General features: G+C 41.3%; 1 protein-coding gene across 1 annotated transcript in view; it reads right to left on the minus strand.

The window, feature by feature from the left end:
* Window positions 1–1,520: 1,520 nt before the first annotated feature.
* Window positions 1,521–19,573, minus strand: part of DPT (dermatopontin) — a 34,378-nt gene continuing 16,325 nt past the window's right edge. The window contains exons 3-4 of the mRNA XM_010371767.2: window positions 7,054–7,161; window positions 1,521–2,676 (exon numbers count right to left, since the gene is read on the minus strand). Coding sequence (XP_010370069.1) covers window positions 2,610–2,676; window positions 7,054–7,161 — 175 coding nt within the window. The 3' untranslated portion in view covers window positions 1,521–2,609. The remainder of the gene's footprint in view (window positions 2,677–7,053; window positions 7,162–19,573) is intronic.

The following is a 19,573-nucleotide window of genomic DNA, read 5'->3' on the forward strand; positions in this document are numbered from 1 at the left end:
GCATCTTGTAAAGTTGTTTGGAAAGGGATTCCTACCTGTACTGGGCAGATGAGGGGAAGAAGGCTTGGGGATTTCTCTAGTCTTACCCAGCCACCCTCTGTCAGAGCCAGCGGTAGGCCTTAGGTGATCATCTCTAGTTCCAGGCTCCTTTCCTGGAAGAAAATGCCTTAGAAAATCCCTTTATAAACAATTCAGGAAGTGATAGAGTTCAGAGATTCTTAGAATTGCAAGAAACCACAATGGTTACCTAGAGAAATGTCCTCATTTTCAACAGTAGGCCTAGAAAGGAGAGGTGACTTATCCAAGACTGTGGAGCAAGTTAGCAGAAAGATTGGAGTAATGAAAAAACAGACAACAACTTGCAGTTACCAGATCTGGGATTTAGTATTCGCTCTGACATTTAGTTCTTAATGAATGGCCTATAATACAAAGTATAATTATTCAGATTCAAACCAAGTTGACAGTGTCTTTTCTGTCATTGCCCTTGGCCTATCTATATGCAAAGAATAGTTTTCTTCTTAGCAAAAGCTCTTTTTATTCCACTTGGCACAGGCACTATTTATTGAACTGCTATTGCTTTAAAGTTTTCTTTTTTCCTGACTTATGTTCTCTTGCAGTCTCCTGGCTTCTTCCAGCTATAGCCTCTCCTCCCCCAGCCATGCTCCCTTCACCCTCTGAGCTCCCCATCCTCTCACCAGCCTTTTGTTTTCTTCATGGATGCCAAGTCAGCCAACCAGCATTGCTTGTCTCCTTTCCTGCTGTGCTCCACACACCCAACTAAGGCTATTTCCTGGTTGCCATCCTGAACCAGGCTGCAATTGCTAAAATATTAATGGCTTCCTTGGTGAAAAATAACACCGACGCTTCTTATAATAAATTAAAATTGCCAGAAAGGCAGAAACAATGACACGGAGGAAATAAAGCAAAACTCTAATATGAAAAAGCGTTTTAGAGCTAAGGCAGGAGAAGATATCCTTAGCCCTGCCTTCCCCATCACAATGCTGGGATCTTGCAGTGGGAAACACCGTCACCACTGGCCGAGAGTCACCATCTTGACCACCTAGATGGGGTGTATGGCAGGGTAGGCGATCCCTGGGGTTTTGCCTGGCTGGCTCTTCTTCTGGGTCCACTGGGGGAGAGGATGAAGGAAGAGCAGCATGGATCAGAAAAAAAAAAAAAAAGGCAAACTGCTATGGATAAAGAAAAGAGGGGCTTGCTGGGGTTAAAAATTCCGGTGACATCTTGGGATAAGGAAGGTTGAAGGATGCTGAGAAAAGATTAGGCTAAACTCAAAGGCCAAGAAATGTGATTCCTTCCTTTGTTTAATCTTAAGTAAAGCATTTAGCACTTTATGTCTTAAATATCTAATTCCCCAACCACACTCTGTCATTGTCATCATTGTACTCCTGGGGCCTTGCGTGGTACTTGGCACAAACCACAATGCTAACCAGTATATTCAGAACGAATGGATAAATAATCAGCAAGGGAAAGAGTAGAGAGCAAAAACCGACCCTGAATGTTTCCAGCATAGTGAACGTTAATATTTTTATTTCTTTTGCAATAAAGAGTACAAAGGGTTGGGAGCAGGACATCACAGGAGGAGGAAAGATAGCGCCATCTCTGCAGAAGAACTCCCGAACCACACACAGAAGGAAAGTGGATCCCCAGGGCAGCCTTTCCCACCAAAAAAAAATCAGGCCCAATCCACGAGAGTTTGCCAGTAGCTCCCCAGGGTTCCAGGGTGTCTGCCAGCCTTCCTAGGAATCCTGGGCATGCCTCTAGGTGCCAGTGACTCAAACTCCTTTTTCCACTTCCCAGTTCAACCTCGTCACTCTCATTCCCACAAGTTCCCAATCTGAGTCCCATTCTCTGACCTTTCTCTGCTTCCCTTTTTATCTCATTTGAGACTGATCCTCAAGGGTTCCTCTGGCCCCTGCACTCATTTTCATTACTGGGTATGCTAATGTTCGTCTTCTAATTCAGGAAATCCTTCCAACCCTGTTTTCAGCTCTGCCCCCAAACCCTTCCACTTCTGCATTTCACCTCCCAGTCTCCTCACTCCTGGAGCAAAGAGCTCTGCACTTGGATTTCTAAGCATGCATGGCTCATGTGGAGCAGGGAAGTGGGAAGATGCCCCTCAGGGCAGAAAGCCTGCTTTTTGTGGGGACCCTACATATCATTCAAACAGGCATAGCTGTAGAGAATCTTCACTGAACCTCTCCTCCAGTTCTGCCTCTCCCCTCCACTATGCTGAACTTGCAGTTCATTCTGCAGTAAAAAGCAGTAGCCAGGCTGCAGCGGGTGCTCCAGAAGCCCGACTGTAAGCATGCACACTGTATATGTGGTGTGCAAGCAAGCCATCATCAGTCATACAAAGCAGTTGCTATGGAATGTGTGAAAAGTGAGAAATATGATTTAATTGTGGATTTTATTATAAGTGTGATACTAGTCAGAAAGGCCCAGGAAGCTGGCATTGCAGCTACCAGCTCAGGGAAAAGGAAAGAGAGCAGCAGAAACTGCTATAGTAGATCCAACTGATGTTAACATATGTGGACACCCTCCCGTCTCCTGGCCCCTTTCCTTTCACCCAGACTTGGTATGTGGCAAATCTAAACATTTGCAAATTCACAGTCGTAATCAGTCATCCGGCACATTATGAACTTCCACTGGCGATCCCTGTGGGAGGGAGAGTCAGAAAATGAATATCAGTGAGAAAGGACACGGCAGGAAGAATCACTGCTGGGGAAACAGCAACAGAGAACATTTGGAGGACCTGGGAGCTGAAGGGACACTTAATCTCACTTTGCTCTTAGAAGACATCTTTATGCAGTTTCCCAAGAGCCGACAAATCTGTGAGTTCAGGTCACCCTTGAAGGTGACTAACTAGGTCACTGGCTGTGTGGAGGCTTCTGTTCATCACTGGTGGTCAACTCACCTCTGCTGCCTCCAGAAAGTACCTCAACGACCTGTGGGTTAACAGCTTGGGATAAAAGCATTTATTTAACATCATCTCCATTTCATTGTAAAGAATCTTGTTTTAGGCTGGGCTTGGTGGCTCACACCTGCAATCTCAGCCCTTTGGGAGGCTGAGGCAGGTGGATTGCTTGAGGCTAGGAGTTTGAGACCAGTCTGGCCAATATGTGGAACCTGACTCCACAAAAAAAGACAAAAAAGTAGCTGGGTGTGGTGGCGCACGCCTGTAGTCCCACCTACTTGAGAGACTGAGGCGGGAGGATTGCTGGAGTCCTGGAGGTTGAGGCTGCAGTGAACTGAGATGGTGCCACTGCACTCCAGCCTGGGTGACAGAGTGAAACCCTGTTTCAAAAAAAAAAAAAAAAAAAAAAATCTTGTTTTAAAAAGTCCATCCATTTTCCCACTGACTCTTTCTGAGCACTTACCATATGCAGAGTGCTCACCATGCACTGGGCTCTGTGCTATACATGTGTTTCCCTTCAGAAAACACTGCTACAGAGAAATGAAAAAATCCCTTAAAGTAAAAAAGAAAATGGCTGCCATTCTGGCGTCACTAGATTGTTATGAATTGCCTATGTGTTTAAGTGGTTGGGGATGGGAAGAGTGTACATAGCATTACTAACTTTTGAAAAATGTGGTGTGGATACATTTCAAGGAATGTTCTTTGCTCAGGGCAAACTTATGTTCTTTATTCATCCATTTAAGAGAAATGTATCGAGTGCCTACATTGCATGACACTCCTGTGGTCTAATATTGTTGAACAGTGGTAATGATAATTGTAGCCTCCAATATATCTGGCATTGTACCAGATGCTTTACCTGTTTTCTCTTTTAATCCTCACAACAATTCATTGTTTAAGTGAAGAACCAGGCTCAGAGAAATAATTAACTTGCTTTAAGGTAGTACAAGTAATAGGTGATAATTTCAGATTCACAGTTTATTGGACTCAAATCTTGATCTTTCTCTTAAACCACACTGTCTCCCTAACTAGGTAATCTTAAGCCCAGAAGAACACACAGCTGCCATGCCCTTTGCACAGTCCTGATAAAGGGCAACAATAAAGAGGTTTTCCATATTTAATTATGCAAATCATTCCAAAGCTTAGTGGGGTCCTTTACAAACTCAGAATTATCTATCTCCATTTTCAATCTGCAAGGTCTGTTTTCAACAATTTATCCTAAACACTATGACTAACAAGGCCTTCATCCAGCTTCTAAACTGAAAAAGGGGGCTGACTCTGCTCAAACAGCCTAAGGCAGGCTTTCTAATTCTGAGTCTGTTGCTCCGGGTCATTTGTTTAAAACAATTGGGTATAGAGTCCCTCAACGCAAATCTGGATAATCAACTTGAGGGTCTGGGTGATACCAGAGCCTGGGTGATATTTTGATTCCTGCAATTGTCAAAAGATTGTTTTAGAAGGAAATTAGAAAATTGGTGGCATGTGGGTTTACCAAATGACTGTAATTACTGCAGCCAGGTCTTATTTATCTGTGTACCAACAAACACAGATAAACAAGATCTTATGATCAGGCATTCAAACTACTCTTTTAAAAGGCTATTAACTGATGCTGAGTAAAACTTAGACTTGGTCCTATGAAGACCAAATGATTCCACCAGGTTCAGTCTCTGATTTCACACCAGGACAGTGGGGGCAAATTTGCTCCCCAAGGGAATACTTGGCAATGTCTGCAACTACTTTTGGTTGTCACAACTTGGGGTGGAGTGCTAGTAGCATCTAGTGGGTAGGCTAAACATCTAGAATGCAAAGGACAGACTCTGAAACAAAGAAATATCTGGACCCAGATGTCAATAGCGCACAGATGGAAAAAACTGCATTCTAAGAGGAAACCACTATGATTTGCGTGTGGAGGGAAAGCTCTTGCACAGGGAGTCCTGCCCTGACAATAGTTCTCCAAGCTGGGGGCCTCGGCATCTTTCAGCAGAGCAGAAGAAACCTAAGTTGTGGATCATTAAGCTACTTGTTTTTGATGACAGTAGCAAAATTGCATGAGTATATTTATTTTATTTTATTTTGGGGGGAAGATATTCATTTTAAATTAATGCAATGACATAATATTTCAGTTTTTCATGGTTGTGGGTAATCCACATAACCAAAAATTTACTGAAAACTGAATTTACTGAAAATTGAATTGAGCGTTTTAACTACTCAAATATATTTATTTCATCCTAATCTTGGACGTCACTTTTCCTTTACTGTATTCATTCCTGCTTTCTTAAACAGGGAACATAGAACTAATTTTCTTGTTGAGCTGAAGTCATCATTTGCAGCATTGAGCACCCCTGTTATTTCGTTTTGCACTTTGGGGAGCATGGCCCGGCTAAATGACAACCCACGTTCTTTGAGTTCTTGAGCCTTTCATTTTCTTTATTGTTCTTACGCTTATTTGTTGTCATGTCATCCAGCTATTTATTCTCATTGGTGGAATGAGTTTCATTCTAAGTACTATATAGTGGGTTCCCTTTCTAATTTGCTGCTTCTAGAAAATTGGTAACTAGGCTAGTTTAAAGTATATCTAAAGTAAAAATAAGTAATGTGTGCAAACTGAGTGGTTTGCCTATGGGTAAACATAAAGGTTTTTGCTGATCAGCCTGCAACATATATTGTGCCTTTCCAGAGCTACTTAATGTCCTTTTTTTTTTTTTTAAAAAAAGAAATTCTAGGTCATATTAAATAAGTTAACTTTATTTCAGATGTAATTCTGTTTGAAAACACAGACACACACCAAAGATGTATCACACTCAAATTCATCACAGTATACTATCTTATGAGTTAATGTAAGTGTTATTTGGTTTGCAAAATATTTATTGGTAACTTTTCAGGAATTCATTTCTGTGTAAAAAGTGATTATCAGCTGACTAAAAGTAGGCCAAACCAATCATTAACACCTGAATTTACCCACACTTTTCTCTATATTAGTAGGGAGTACGATTCTTGTTTTCTTCTTACTGTTTTGATGTATTTGAGATAGGACTAAGGAGTTGATTGTGAGAGAAAGGTGATGAAAAAAGGGTTAGTGCAGTTTTTATCTTCAGGCCATTTAAATTATCTTTCTTTCATTAATTTTTGTCAGCTTTACTGAGGGATTGTTAACTCCTTTCATTTCTAAATATTGTTGGTAGATGTTGTGGTCTGAATGTTGGTGTCCCCTTAAAATTTATATGTTGGAACCTAATACTCAATGTGATAGTATTAGGAGGAGGAGCCTTTAGGGGGGTGATTAAGCCATGAGGGCTCTGCTGTCATGAATGGGATTAGTGCCCATATAAAAGAAGTTGAAGGGAACTGGCTTGCCCTTTCCACCATGTGTGAGAACACAGTAATAAAGCAACATCTCTGAAGCAGCAAGCAACCCCTTACCAGACACTGAACCTGCTGGTGCCTTGATCTTGGACTTTCCAGCCTCCAGAACTGTGAACAATAAATTTCTATTGTTCGTAAGTTACCTAGTCTAAGGTAATGTGGTAAAGGAGCCCAAACAGACTAGGACAGTAGGTTCTGTGTGTTTCTTATCTCCAATCCCTTTTCTTTCTCTTCTCTCTTCTTTCCTAAAACCCAAAGTGGGGATCATATAGAGGCATGGGGTTGAAGGGCATCCATTTTGACAATGGGCACCCCTCTAACTGTATTTGCCTTCTCCTCTTGGTGTTTCATGAGGAAAAGTACTCTTTGAAATTGAGTGAGGGGAAAATCTTAGACCATCAAGGGATACCAAGTTTAGGACTTTGCTCTTGAGCAGGCTGGAATCCACCCTCATCTCCAAGGTGAGCAGCTCCACGAGGTGAGCTCATGAGAACAGCTCACTTCCCATGGCCTCCTATTTTCCAGCCAAACCTGAAGTTAATCCTTGACCAGGTAGGAAACTAAAATAAGGAAAACCTCAGGTCAAAGTTCCTGCAGAAATATATGTGCATGTAAGAAATCTGCACTTGTATTCTGCATGTATGTATGTATGTGTGTGTGTGTGTGTGTTTATAAATTCCTGCAGGTATAATACTTGCAGGGAGTTAGTCCCAGCTCCTTTAACCCTAGCCCCATGGGGAAGGGGCTATCTTTCTCACCTTTCCACTGCAGAGAAAGTGGTTGTTGCTCCTCGGATATAGTAATCATAATTGTAGGAAATCATGTCCATGTCCTCACCATAGTGACCTGGATATTCTGTTGTCAGCCTATGCAGGAAGAACAAAAGGTTAGAGGAAAATAAAACACATTATTATTGCTGGGAGCAAACAGAAGACACACTATGAAGAAGAGATGGAGTTTGAGCATCTTGGCAAATCCAGACTGAAGTTAATGACATCCACCAAACCACTCCAGGCTGTGAAGAAACAGACAGCTCTCCTCCCACTTCTCATCTTCCTTTTCTAGGCCATTAAACTGTACACTGAAAAAGATGTAGATACCTCCCCAGGCTTTGGAATTATCAAAATAATTTTGGAGTTCTTGATATTGATTAATATCAATATTATTCCTATTCTATTCAAGTCAACTAAGACAATGTTTTCAAATTTTAGATTATAATTCATTAGTTGATAACAAAACCAATTTAATTGGCTTGAAAAGCAATTTGAATGGCTTTAAAAAGATATAAAATAGAAAAGAAAATATCAAAGCATGCATCACATGCAATAAGGATAAGTCTATGTATGTAAACATTTTGTTTCAAATATATATGTGTATGTGTTAATAAGATGTATGTATTGTGCTAGTTTAACATATATTTCTTATTGTGAGTTATAGTCAACAACGTGTTCAAAAATTATTTAATTAAAATGTAAGCTCCCCAAAGGTAGAGCTTTTGCCTTGTCCACCATTGTTCATCCAGCACCTAAAACAGATACATAATAAATATTAGCTGAATAAATATATGGCCTGGGGAAAGTCAATTCATCTCAGTTTTCTGACCTGTAGAAGAATAAAGTCTACCTTATAGGTTTGTCATTGGAACTAATAAAAATGAGTGATGAGGGTGCTATACACATGGTAGGTGTTGAATCTCTAAGAACTATTTTGTTTCTTCTTCCTCTTCCTCCTTTCCTTTCCTTCTCTTCCAATATTGAGTAAATCCTGGGCCTTCATATGAGTAGGTCCATGGTAGTCCATCCTGGAATAAGTCTAGAATCCGCCAGTTCTCATAAGGGCTTTGCCACTGGGACCTTTAGGACCAAAACAGTCCTTTTACCATGAAATAGTTCCTCCAAAGTCTTTATCCAAACCCCAGGGCAGCTTGGAAAACAACTAGTTTTCCAAGTGTCAATAATTTCATCTGATTTGGGTTTAACAGATCACTGTTTATTAATGCTAGAAAGATCTTCTCCTCTGCAGACTGATGGTGATCTTTCTCTAAGATTGTCATTAAATCATGAAAAGATTGATTTGTAAACTGTAAGGGCTCCTAGGAGGATCTCAGTGCACAGATGGAGCAAGATCAATGGTTAGCCCATTCTCTTGGCTCATAATCATTCCTTTTACCCATTATTCACTAACCTTGCTCCCTGATTTGAATTTTCCTAACACATAATTATGCTCTATCAGGATGGCAAGCCCAACCCAAAGTGAGGTACATGTGTTTTGGCTTAATGTTCATGAAGGGGAACAAGGCCCTGCCAATCCAGAAACTTATTTTGTGCTTCCAAAGAGGTCCAGAAGCGGGACTTTATCTTTCAGGTAAATGTCTTTTTTTTTTTTTTTTTTTTTGAGACCGAGTCTCACTGTGTCACCCAGGCTGTTGTGCAATGGCGCAATCTCAGCTCACTGCAACTTCTGCCCTCTCCTGTCTCGGTGTCCCAAGTAGCTGGGATTACAGGCATGTGCCATCATGCCCAGCTAATTTTTGTATTTTTAGTAGAGACAGGGTTTCACCATGTTGGCCAGGCTTGTCTGGAACTCCTGACCTCAAGTGATCCGCCCACCTCCATCTCCCAAAGTGCTGGGATTATATGTATGAGCCACCGCGCCCAGCATGGTAAATGTCTTATAAGTAGAACTAATACGGCCTTACTTGGATCTCACTGATTTATGATCCATGAGAACAAAAAATATCTTCAAAAACTTTTGAAGCAATCTTTGGATACAATGTGTAAAAATTAATTATCAAACTTTTTTTTTTTTTTGCCAAGGCAGAATCTATATACAGCAACACTGCATTAGGCTAAATCCAATTGCTAAAAGTATTTGGAAATTATGAGGCTAGATTTTTATTTTTAAGTTTTTACTGACCACTCTGAATAAAGTGGGAAAGAAAAGCTTACCTTTAAAAAAAAATCAAGAAGTTTTACCTTCAAAGAAGGAAAATGTTATTTAATGCTTTATTTAATTAGGATTCTCTATTGCTTCATTTTTGGTAGTGACCAGACATAAGCCCCCTGTCTAACTGGACAGTTTGTCTGAGAAGCCTCTTCGTGAGGGACTGATGTCCACTGAATTTCTAGAATGTCCTAGAGAAGGTGAGGTACATGACCATTGGTACATTTTCTCCTTGGTCACAGACAGGTTTTGTTTTGTGTGACTTTTGGTTGTTGTTACTTTGTCTTGTTTTTGTTATAACACCATGGGATCAAGTTTAGACTGTCTTAGAGAAACCTGGGTTAAGGAGGATAGGGAAGGAGGTTGGATATCAATGGAAATCTTTTTTATGAGATAAAAAATACCATGGGAGAAATGACCCAAATCACTGGTAGAAAGTGAATCGCACAAACACCATCCATAGGAAGAACTGTTGTGTCAGTGTGGCCCAGGATTCTGTATTCTGTATTTTCAAACCAGATATATGTGGCTGCATTTAGTTCTTGATGATATTGCACACACACACACACACACAGAAGTGAAAGCCCCAGTAATAGCTCCTTAGAGAGAAAAAAGAATTTAAACATTCAGAACCAGACACTGAGACAGGGCATAGGAACTTGTCAGGAAATTAAAAGAGGCTACAAGGAAGCAGAATGATCAGGGTTTCCTAAGCTGTGACATTGGGCTTTGCCGGTGTGGGTGGGGGAAGAGTTCAGTGTGGTTCCAGCTTCCTTGTGAATTATTAGGTCACTTTAAGTAGTTTTTTTTGAAAAACACACTTCATACTGAGCATTGCCATACATTCCTAGATGAATTAAAACAATCAAGCAAACCTTCAGCTTGGCAAGATGAAGAAGAGTGCAGGTCAGGAAGATGCCTTTACTGAAATGAGTCTACTTTTCAAACATTTCTATGGGAAGCCTTATTTTCTCCTTTCCCCTAAAGTAAAGAGTTTGAATAGATTTATTCGATTTTAGATCTTATTTAATTTTTAATAAAAACCACCGGTGTGTGGTGTGTGTGTGCGTGTGTTTATTCCTGTCACTTTCAGATGAATGATTCTTATGGTACAATTTCTCACTTCACAACATTTTTTCTGCTGTCAAGATGAGAGACAGAGAGTTGTTCCAAAGCTATGTAAAATCTTGATAACATAAAGCCACTTGTACAACTGTTGTGTCAGCCGAGGCTGATGGGAAAAAAATTAAGTATTATCTTAGTTATGAGCTGAGGGAAATCAGTTCAAACTGAAGAAAATTTTAAGATTGATATAGGATTTTTCCCATCTAAGGTTCTTGAAGCACTAAAATTATCAACAGATCCAACTAGACTCAATGAATGTTTGCTGGTCAATACAATATTATAGACTGAGCTGTGGCTGATAGATGTCTCGGCCCTTTTGCCACAAGAATAGACATATTGCAGAGCTGAGTCCAGATATATGTTCTCACATCCATTTTAGGAAGGGAAATGGAGATACAATCTAGTTATTTACAGTGGCCAATTTTATTCATTGTCAGAGGTTTGGTTGAGAACTGATTAGGTTTTTAGCAGTTAAAGATTTTCAATCTATTCCCTGACATAAAGTGACTCAGCATAAGGTTTTGTGAAAACCCACCTCTACGAGACCTTATTCAGAGCTAGACACTTTTCTTCTATGAAAGTCAAACTTCATAGCACTGACGTGTTTGTAACAGCCATTTCACTTGGGGGAATTAGGACAACTGGATTACTTGGTGTCACCTGGAAGCTCCTCTTTCAGGACTTTCCCTCCTATTGATGTGCACATAAACAGATGCAGCTTCATCTCATGGTTAGGAACCACCAGATCCCCAACCTTGGTCCACTTTGTGAGGACACCAGAAAAGCACACACCACAGATTCTCTACCACAAAAACTGGAAGAAAACCCCAGCATGTACATACGAACAGATCAGAATGGGTACCTAAGGAAGCCGTACTTCAGCTTTTTAAAAAATAAGAATAAAATTAGAAAGTCTTCCAAATAATCTTTTATAGCTCAGCTCATGCTCAAACATTTTAGAGAAGCTTCTATTGGTCCTTCAATGTTGAATTCTGTTTTTCTTCTATTTCTCCACCACTCAATTAGCACCTTACTTTAAATATCCTCTTCTAATGTCCTGTGACATGTCAGCTGATACAGTTTGGCTGTGTCTTCACCCAAATCTCATTTTGAATTCTCAGATGTTGTGAGAGGGACCTGGTGGGAGGTAGTTGAATCTTGGGGCAGGTCTTTCCTGTGTTGTGTTCATACTACTGAATAAGTTTCATGAGAGCTGATGGTTTTAAAAAGGAAAGTTTCCCTGCACAAGCTCTCTCTTTGCCTGCTGCCATCCATGTAAGACATGACTTGCTCCTCTTTACCTTCCGCCATGATTGTGAGGCTTCCTCAGCCACGTGGAACTGTGAGTTCTCCACTAAACCTCTTTCTTTTGTAAATTGCCTAGTCTCAGGTATGTCTTTATCAGCAGCATGAAAATGGACAAATACATCAGCACTATATATTTAGCAAAATAAAAGAATGCTGTATAACATCATGAGGGCCAATATAGTGAGCTCTTTGAGGGATCATTAGTGCATGGAATCAAATATGCTTTTATGATCTGGTTCAGAGGTGGGTTTGGAGGAGAAACTCAACATTTGTGGATTTGATGTGTTGAGGTTGGCTTATGTTTTGTACATTCAGCTAAAAAGATGTCCCTTTCTGACAGGCAAATCATTGAGAAGTTTGTTAAATAAAGCCAGTCTGTTCATGATCAATCCTCTTGCATAATGCTTTTCCAGGCAAGCTATAAGGAATGAACATATTTCAGATTGCTTAGTTTGTCTTTATTAGGAGCTACATCAGACTCTCTTTGAATTAGTTTTGCAAAGACTGAAAAAATAAACCCCAAATGGAGTTACATGTAAAGGAAAATAGCCACAAAGAACAACCCCCCGGCTTCTTCCCACAAGAGCTGGGGATTGGCCAAGTGGTACCTCTGTAGTCACCCAAGTGCCCTTCTCTACACAGAAAACCTGAACCCTGGGGCTCTGGGGTGTGAGAAATAAAAACAAATGTCCATGTCTGTCCTCTTATGGCATTTTGGGACTTCATATTTCAAACACTTCAGACATGTATCACAACACAAGGGAACAACAGTTCCAGGGATATCTGTGGCTTAAATGAGTAGAGGAAAGTCCCTGAACACTTTCCAAATTGCTTTCTTGGAAGTGAGTTTCTAACTCACTGTCTAAGTCCAGGGCTAGTCAGCAAGCACATTTGCTTTGACTCGTGTTGATTTTCATTAGCCACATTATATGGTGGTCACCCTGGGTCTGCACGTCAGTGGGGGCTACTCCACCTTCAACAGCTCCCCTCCAATTAAAATAGCTTTATTCTCTGTTTTCTACCAGATGCCTACTGTGCTATTATGTAATGTTTCACCTATAGAAGTCTTATTCCTCATATAGAGACAGCTCAGTATAATGCAAAGAGCATGGGATTTGGAGGCAGATAGACTGTTTGAGTCAAGTTTGGAACTTTGAAGGAAGCCATAACTTCTATAGCTCAGTTCCCTCATCTGTATGATAGTATCATAATTTTTGTGTGTGAGGATTAAATGCAGCAACACATGAACACATGGTAGGTGTCAATAAATATTATTATTATCATCATTATCATTATTAGGGTCAACCAAAGCCTATGAATTGTTATTATTTCATATCCATTCACATTCATTGACTGCTTAAGTGAATTAATAAATAGAAGTAAGAATGATTGCTTCTAGAATCTATTATAGTAGAGGGAAGCAGACTAGATAGAATAAAACATCAGATTTGGTTTGTAACTGAGAGGTTTACTTTGTTCTAAGTAGCTGGCCTTGGGTTAACGAATACTTAGCTAGACGCATCTATGATATTTCTACTTTTGAAGTTTGAACATAGGGAGAAACGTATCACCTATAATGCAGGCACCAAATACAGTCGATATGGTTTGGCTCTGAGTCCCCAACCAAATCTCATCTTGAATTGTGGTTTCCATAATCCCCACATGTCATGGAAGGGACCCAGTGGGAAGTAATTTAATCATAGGGGTGGTCACTCTCATGCTGTTCTCATGATCATGAATGAGTTCTCATGAGATCTGATGGTTTTATAAGGGACTTTTCCGCTTTTGCTTGGCCCTTTTTCCTGCCATCACGTGAAGGACGTGTTTGCTTCCCCTTCTGCCATGATTGTAAGTTTCCTGAGGCCTCCCCAGTCCTGCAAACTGTGAGTAAATTAAACCTCTTTCCTTTATAAATTACCCAATCTCGGGTATGTCTTTATTAGCAGTGTGAGAACGGACTAATACAACAGTCATCAGTGGCATCTGCAGGGGATTGATTCCAGGACTCCCATGAATACCAAAATCTGTAGAAATTCAAGTCCTTGATCTAAAATGGTGTAGTATTTGCATATAACCTATGAATATCCTCCCGTTTACTTTAAATCACCTCTAAATTACTTATAATACCTAGGATAATGTAAATGCTATGTGAATAGTTATTATACTATATGGTTTTGTATTTGTATCATTTTTTATTGTTGTATTGTTATTTTTATTTTTATTGTCTTTTTCTGTATATTTTTGATTCAAAGTTGGTTGAATTCTTGGATAGGGAACCCCCAGATATGGAGTGCCAATTGTACATGTCTACATTTTAAATATGGCACAGTAATTATGAAAACCACTCCAGCTGAGGAAAGGGATGATTGATTTTGCTCAAGCTCAGAGAGGCGGCTGTCTGCACAATGAGTGCTATGTATATCATGCAATGCAAGGCAATGGTTTTAGTAGGGCACAGAGCATCTAACTCCAATATAATTTCCTTTAAATTGTGACATCTAGTCCAATTTCCTCAAAACTTAAGTATGTCTATCTCTATAGTAATAGCTTCCAGCTTGCACAGAGGACCAGCATGGAAGCTGCTCTTCTTACCAGGCCTCTGGGAGCTGAATTGCAGGAGGCTGCCTGGGCACAGGTGGCATATGACAGGCACAGCAATGCAGGGGCCTGTGAGATTGTTCCTGTCCCTGAAACAGCATTACAGGAGTGAACATGCAAACACTCCCTATCTTGTATTAACATCTGAACAAAGAGGCTAGGAATTAAAGATTAGCTTTGACTGGGTGCTTTGGGGTGGGAGAGATAAGAATGTTCTAATCAACTGATGTTGTTAACTAGAGCTATACGGGAATTTAAAAAAAAAGCATTCTCTGGCTTATGACTTGCACACAGAGGGTAGAGAAGTAGGCAGCGAAGAATGCAAAGTCTGAGAGACAGAATATCAGGGTTGAAGAGAAAAGTAAAGGTCATGTAAATGGATGCATTATTTTACGGTAGAAAGATATGAACCTAATGAAAGGCCATGGCTCTGGAGAAGAACCATTTAGAAAAGAAAATAATTTACAACCATCAGTTCCTGGGACACAGAGTCTCCGCCTGGACAGTAGACAGTCTGGTGTGCAGCCTGCAGCTGCTGAGCTGTTTGGAGAAGAGAGGTTATGACAAACAATGTCTAAAGGGTTGTGGCAACTTCAGTGAACCACTAGACTAAGAATTAGAATTCTCATATCTAAATAAATATCTATAAAATTCACATATTCATCCAATCCAGTGGAGACCATTTCATAACGGCATGTCCACATCTATCAGGAATTTGCTTTCTTGCCAGAGTCCTGTGAGGCTGTAATATCCAACAAGAAACTGCACAAGCTGAGATGAGAGCAGCACCTTGGTTCCCACCAAACAAATAAATCCCACACTCATTTGGGAGTTGGTTGAATGACTTGTTTTTTCCAGCCTAGAGTGATGATAGTTCTGAATCCCTAAGTGCTCACGAACACAGGCGCTAGATGCCCACTTAGCTAGTTCATACAGTGTCAGGCTGCATGCTGCAGAATGCCTTTCAAAGAAGGAAGGGGGAAAATGTCGTTCCCACACACATGGGTCCAGTTCCCTGGGAGGTAATTCAAGCTAATTAAAGTCATGTAAGGGAAGGTTTCAGATAAGAGGGTTATCAGCATTTCACTGTGGGAAGGTGCAGGAAAAAGAGTTCTCACTTCACTCTGTAGGGCTGTTAAAAGGATCAAATAAAATAATGTAGTTGAAAGAATTCTTTGTCAACTATAAAACGTCATCACATCAATGTCGGGTTTCACCATTGTTACTGTTCCTAGGGACTTGCAACGTTCAGTTATTCATCTGACACATTTATTAAGAGTCTATTTTGTGCTAGGTAATATCCTGGAGATGTTGAAAAAATAAGACCTAATTTATGCCCTGGAGGCATTTAGAAAGACATATAATATAACATCATGACTCAGGCAATTTAAAGATGCCACTAAAATGTCTAGACACACCAGCGGGATAGTGAGTCATACACTGTGTACCACGGTGCATACTTGAATCTCATTCTGCTGCTTCTCCAATGTTTTCTTTGAAAAAACACCATTTTATTTGGCGACTGTGATAGCTCTCAGCTCTAACAACATGCCATCAGAAATAGAACCAGTCAGGTGGAAACATACCTTAGTGGGACTTGTTCCAAAGTTGACTTGTCATGTCTTTTGGAGTAATTCTCTCTACTTTCCCCCACCCTTTGACTCTACAGACCAACAGTAACATGTCTGGATGGTAGGATGGGGTAAGGAAGGGTGAAGGGTGTGGGGGTTGGGGTGGGGTGGGGGGTGGCAAAATCATTGCAGATCAAGGCTTTGGGTAAAGTTTGTCAGCAGAGACATGAATATCTCCGGGAACTCAAACTTTCTCATCTTTATCTATCAATCTTTAATGTTGAGACTTTGTTCCTACATGTATGTCTATATAATCATTACATTTTTAGCATCTTAGCTGATGAATTGCATCTAAGAGAGCCTGAGAAGTCATTTCTAAAGTATGTGAGAGGAATGATACCTAGCATTTTTGAGGAAGCAGAAGTATCCTGGAACCAGTCTCCAGGTGACCACTGGAAATCTGGGGCATCATTAAAACAACAGTGGAACTGGAAACACAAAGACCTGTCTTTTTCAGGTCTCAGCATTCAAATAAACAGACAGGATAAGCTTCAAGAAGCAATGCTCAGAGTGTTAACACAGATCACAGAGATCCATGGAATATGGGAATTCTGGGAAGATTTAGATGTTTCCCTCTTTCTCTCACACTTACTTTCATCCGCCCCCTACCTCTGTTTGACAACTTTTCCTTCTTTCTTTTTTTTTTTTTTTTCTTTTGAGATGAAGTCTCACTCTGTCACTCAGGCTGGAGTGCAGTGGCATGATCTCGGCTCACTGCAAACTCTGCCTCTTGGGTTCACACCATTCTCCTGCCTCAGCCTCCCGAGTAGCTGGGGACTACAGGCGCTCACCACCATGCCCACCTAATTTTTTTTTTTTTCTGGCATTTTTGGTAGAGATGGGTTTCAGTGTGTTAGCCAGGATGGTCTCGATCTCGACCTTGTGATCTGCCCACCTCGGCCTTCCAAAGTGCTGGGATTACAGGCATGAGCCACCGTGCCTGGCCTTGATAACTTTTCTAAAACCAGTGAGCCTTAGTTCCTCGCCTGCCACCTGCCTGATCACCCAAAGTCTTGAGGCCCAAGCCCACTCCCTGTTGTTGTTCTGTTTGAGCAGGGGGTGGCCAGCTATGATGGCATGACTGCAGACACAGCAGGCTCTCCCACTCATCTCTGCAGAGACCGTGGGGCTTGCTGTGATGAGGAATGTTGCTGCCTCAGCTTACTCCTCTTTGCCTGGGGAAGAATGAGTTAGTACACCCAACAACAGCCTGTCCAACTGATCACGTGTCTTATTCCTCTGCATAACCAACCCCGCTCTCGAGTTCTGCTTCCTGCAATGACCAGACACCTGTCAGGTTGTTCCTGGGCAGGGTTTGCCTTTGAATGTTCTGTTAGTTGGTGAGGAGGTTGGGTCTCTCCTGCATCTGGGAGCATGAAGGGGACTCTGCTTCAAGACAGGTCTGCTCTGTGTGATCATAGATAGTGGCAAGACCAGAAATGTATTATCTTATTTAATGCTCATAACAAAAAGTAGGCTGAAGTCATTCCTTCATCCAAACAAATGCTATGTGCCTGGCATTATTTATAGGACTTGGCATATGTCAGCACAAAGATCTCTGCTGGTGTAGAGCTTATATTCTAGGCAGAAGTGGAGCGATGGGGGAGAGTACAAAAACTTCTTTGTAAGAAAATTGTATTTTCTGGGCCACTTCACATTATATACACCCTCCACAATTATTAATGTGGACTTTTGTTCAACAGTTGTTAAGAAGACACTACGTTCTAAGCACTATGCTGGGCATTGAAAATACGAAGATCAATGAGTGGCCCCATATCCTCCAGACACTGGAAGTCCAGGTGGAGAGGAGCAACTGTACGCAGGTGGCAAAGTGCAGAAAGTGCTGTGACAGAGGCATCTACAAAGGGCAGAGAGACAGGGCCTCCCACATCCAGGCCTCCAGCTGCCCCTAGGCTGTCCATGTTCCCCTTCCTCCTGACTGCAGCTCGTGCAGGGCTGCCTCCTTGCCTCCCCACTCTTTTTGCTGCCCTTGAATCCACTCCTCTTGGCCACCCAGCACACCCCAGCCCTGATGTGTTCCTTTGGAGTCTGACTCAGGGAAAGTTATGCTAATGTAGTAAATAAATTCACTGACTATTAGGTTTTGCTTGCTCTTTCAGGTAATTTACATACATTTTAATTGGCTTTTAATGCCTTGCAACAAAGGGAGGCTGGTTTCCTTGTGGGAAGTGCCATTCTGTTAATAGTCCAGGAAGGAGAGACGACTTGTGGAGGCCAAGCTTCTACCTACTCTCCCCTTTCATTGGGGCTCACTCGCCTTTGGAACCTCCATCCTCTCAAAACAATTCTGGCATCTGGATCATCTTTTGCAGAAGTGCGTTTGGAGTTAAGACATTTTTAGGGTTCAAAACAACCTGAAAGATCTTCTAGTCCTTGGAATTTCAACTCATGATCCAGGGGCTCTTGGCAGTGTGTCCATGAACGGCCTTCAGGGAGTCTGAGGATTCCTGAAATTATCTGAAAACTTTTGTATGAACATGCTAAGTGTATTTTAACCCCTGAAGACAAGGTCTATAGTTTTCATCAGAGTCTTAAAGATCTTGGAGACCCAAAAAAAGTGGTCATCATTTTGGGTGATGTGCTTGAGCCTGCAGAGTTATGAGAGGAAGGGGAGAAGGGGAAAGGGGAAGGAGGGGAGGGAAGTGAGAAGAGGCCAGCACAGAGACTGAAACTCAAGTTTCTTTTTGCCCACACTAGTGCTCCTTCCACCTCCTCCACTGCAAGAGATCTTTAGGTCTTTGGTTCAGGAACTATCCCAGTTGCATCATAAACCTTTGCCAGGCCTGTTCACCTACTGTGGTAGAGTAAAAACTGCTTTATGGAAGTGGTTTTGAAGAACTAAAGGAGGTTTCTGCTCCATCAAACAGTGACAGGTGACTTTGAGCTCTGAATTTACTATCAGTCCTTACTTTAAAAAGAAAAACGTTAAGCTTTGGGGGCTTTGTATCCCTAGAGATACTGTGTGCCACTGGGCATCTGTGGAGTAAGCTGTCTGATTGCAGATAATAAGCATGATCTGTGAAGCTGTCCTTGCAAGAATTAAACTGTAGAGATATCAATTACTTGAGGGAGTCAGCCTTCACATGTTGACACTTCTGGATCCTCTTGCCCAAGGCAGAAATGCCTGGCTTGTTTTCAGATCAAAAAACCTGGGCCAGTTGTGTTATTAACACCCAGTGTAAGTCATCAGGGCAAATGACAATATACACATTCTCCTAGTCAATTGTAAGGCTAGGTCAGGAAATATTCGGCACCAGCCCAGGGAGAGGGAAAGAAACAAAATGTCAGAGGTTGGAATTCCAAATGGATGCAGAAAACAGCACCATCTTTTGTTGTTGTTGTTTTTTTCTGTGTACAACTATGTACTAGACTCTGACCCATGACAAGATTGGGACAAGATTGGGACAACAGGGACTGCAGGAAACTAGGTTCCCAAATAGGCCCTGCAGCCTTAGATGTGATTAGAAGTTACAAGAAGTTGGGGAAAAGGAGAACAGCACTGGGATGGGAGTCAGTAGGCCTAAGCTTAAGACTTGGCATCCCCACAGAGTAGGTGGGTGACTTTGGGCCAGTCACTGCCAGCTCTATGGTTGTTTCCTTTTCTGCCAAAAGAAGGATGTAGGGGGTTGGATAACCTGAAAGATCCCTCTCG

The sequence above is a fragment of the Rhinopithecus roxellana genome, chromosome 8 (genome assembly GCF_007565055.1).
Source record: "Rhinopithecus roxellana isolate Shanxi Qingling chromosome 8, ASM756505v1, whole genome shotgun sequence".
NCBI lineage: Eukaryota > Metazoa > Chordata > Mammalia > Primates > Cercopithecidae > Rhinopithecus > Rhinopithecus roxellana.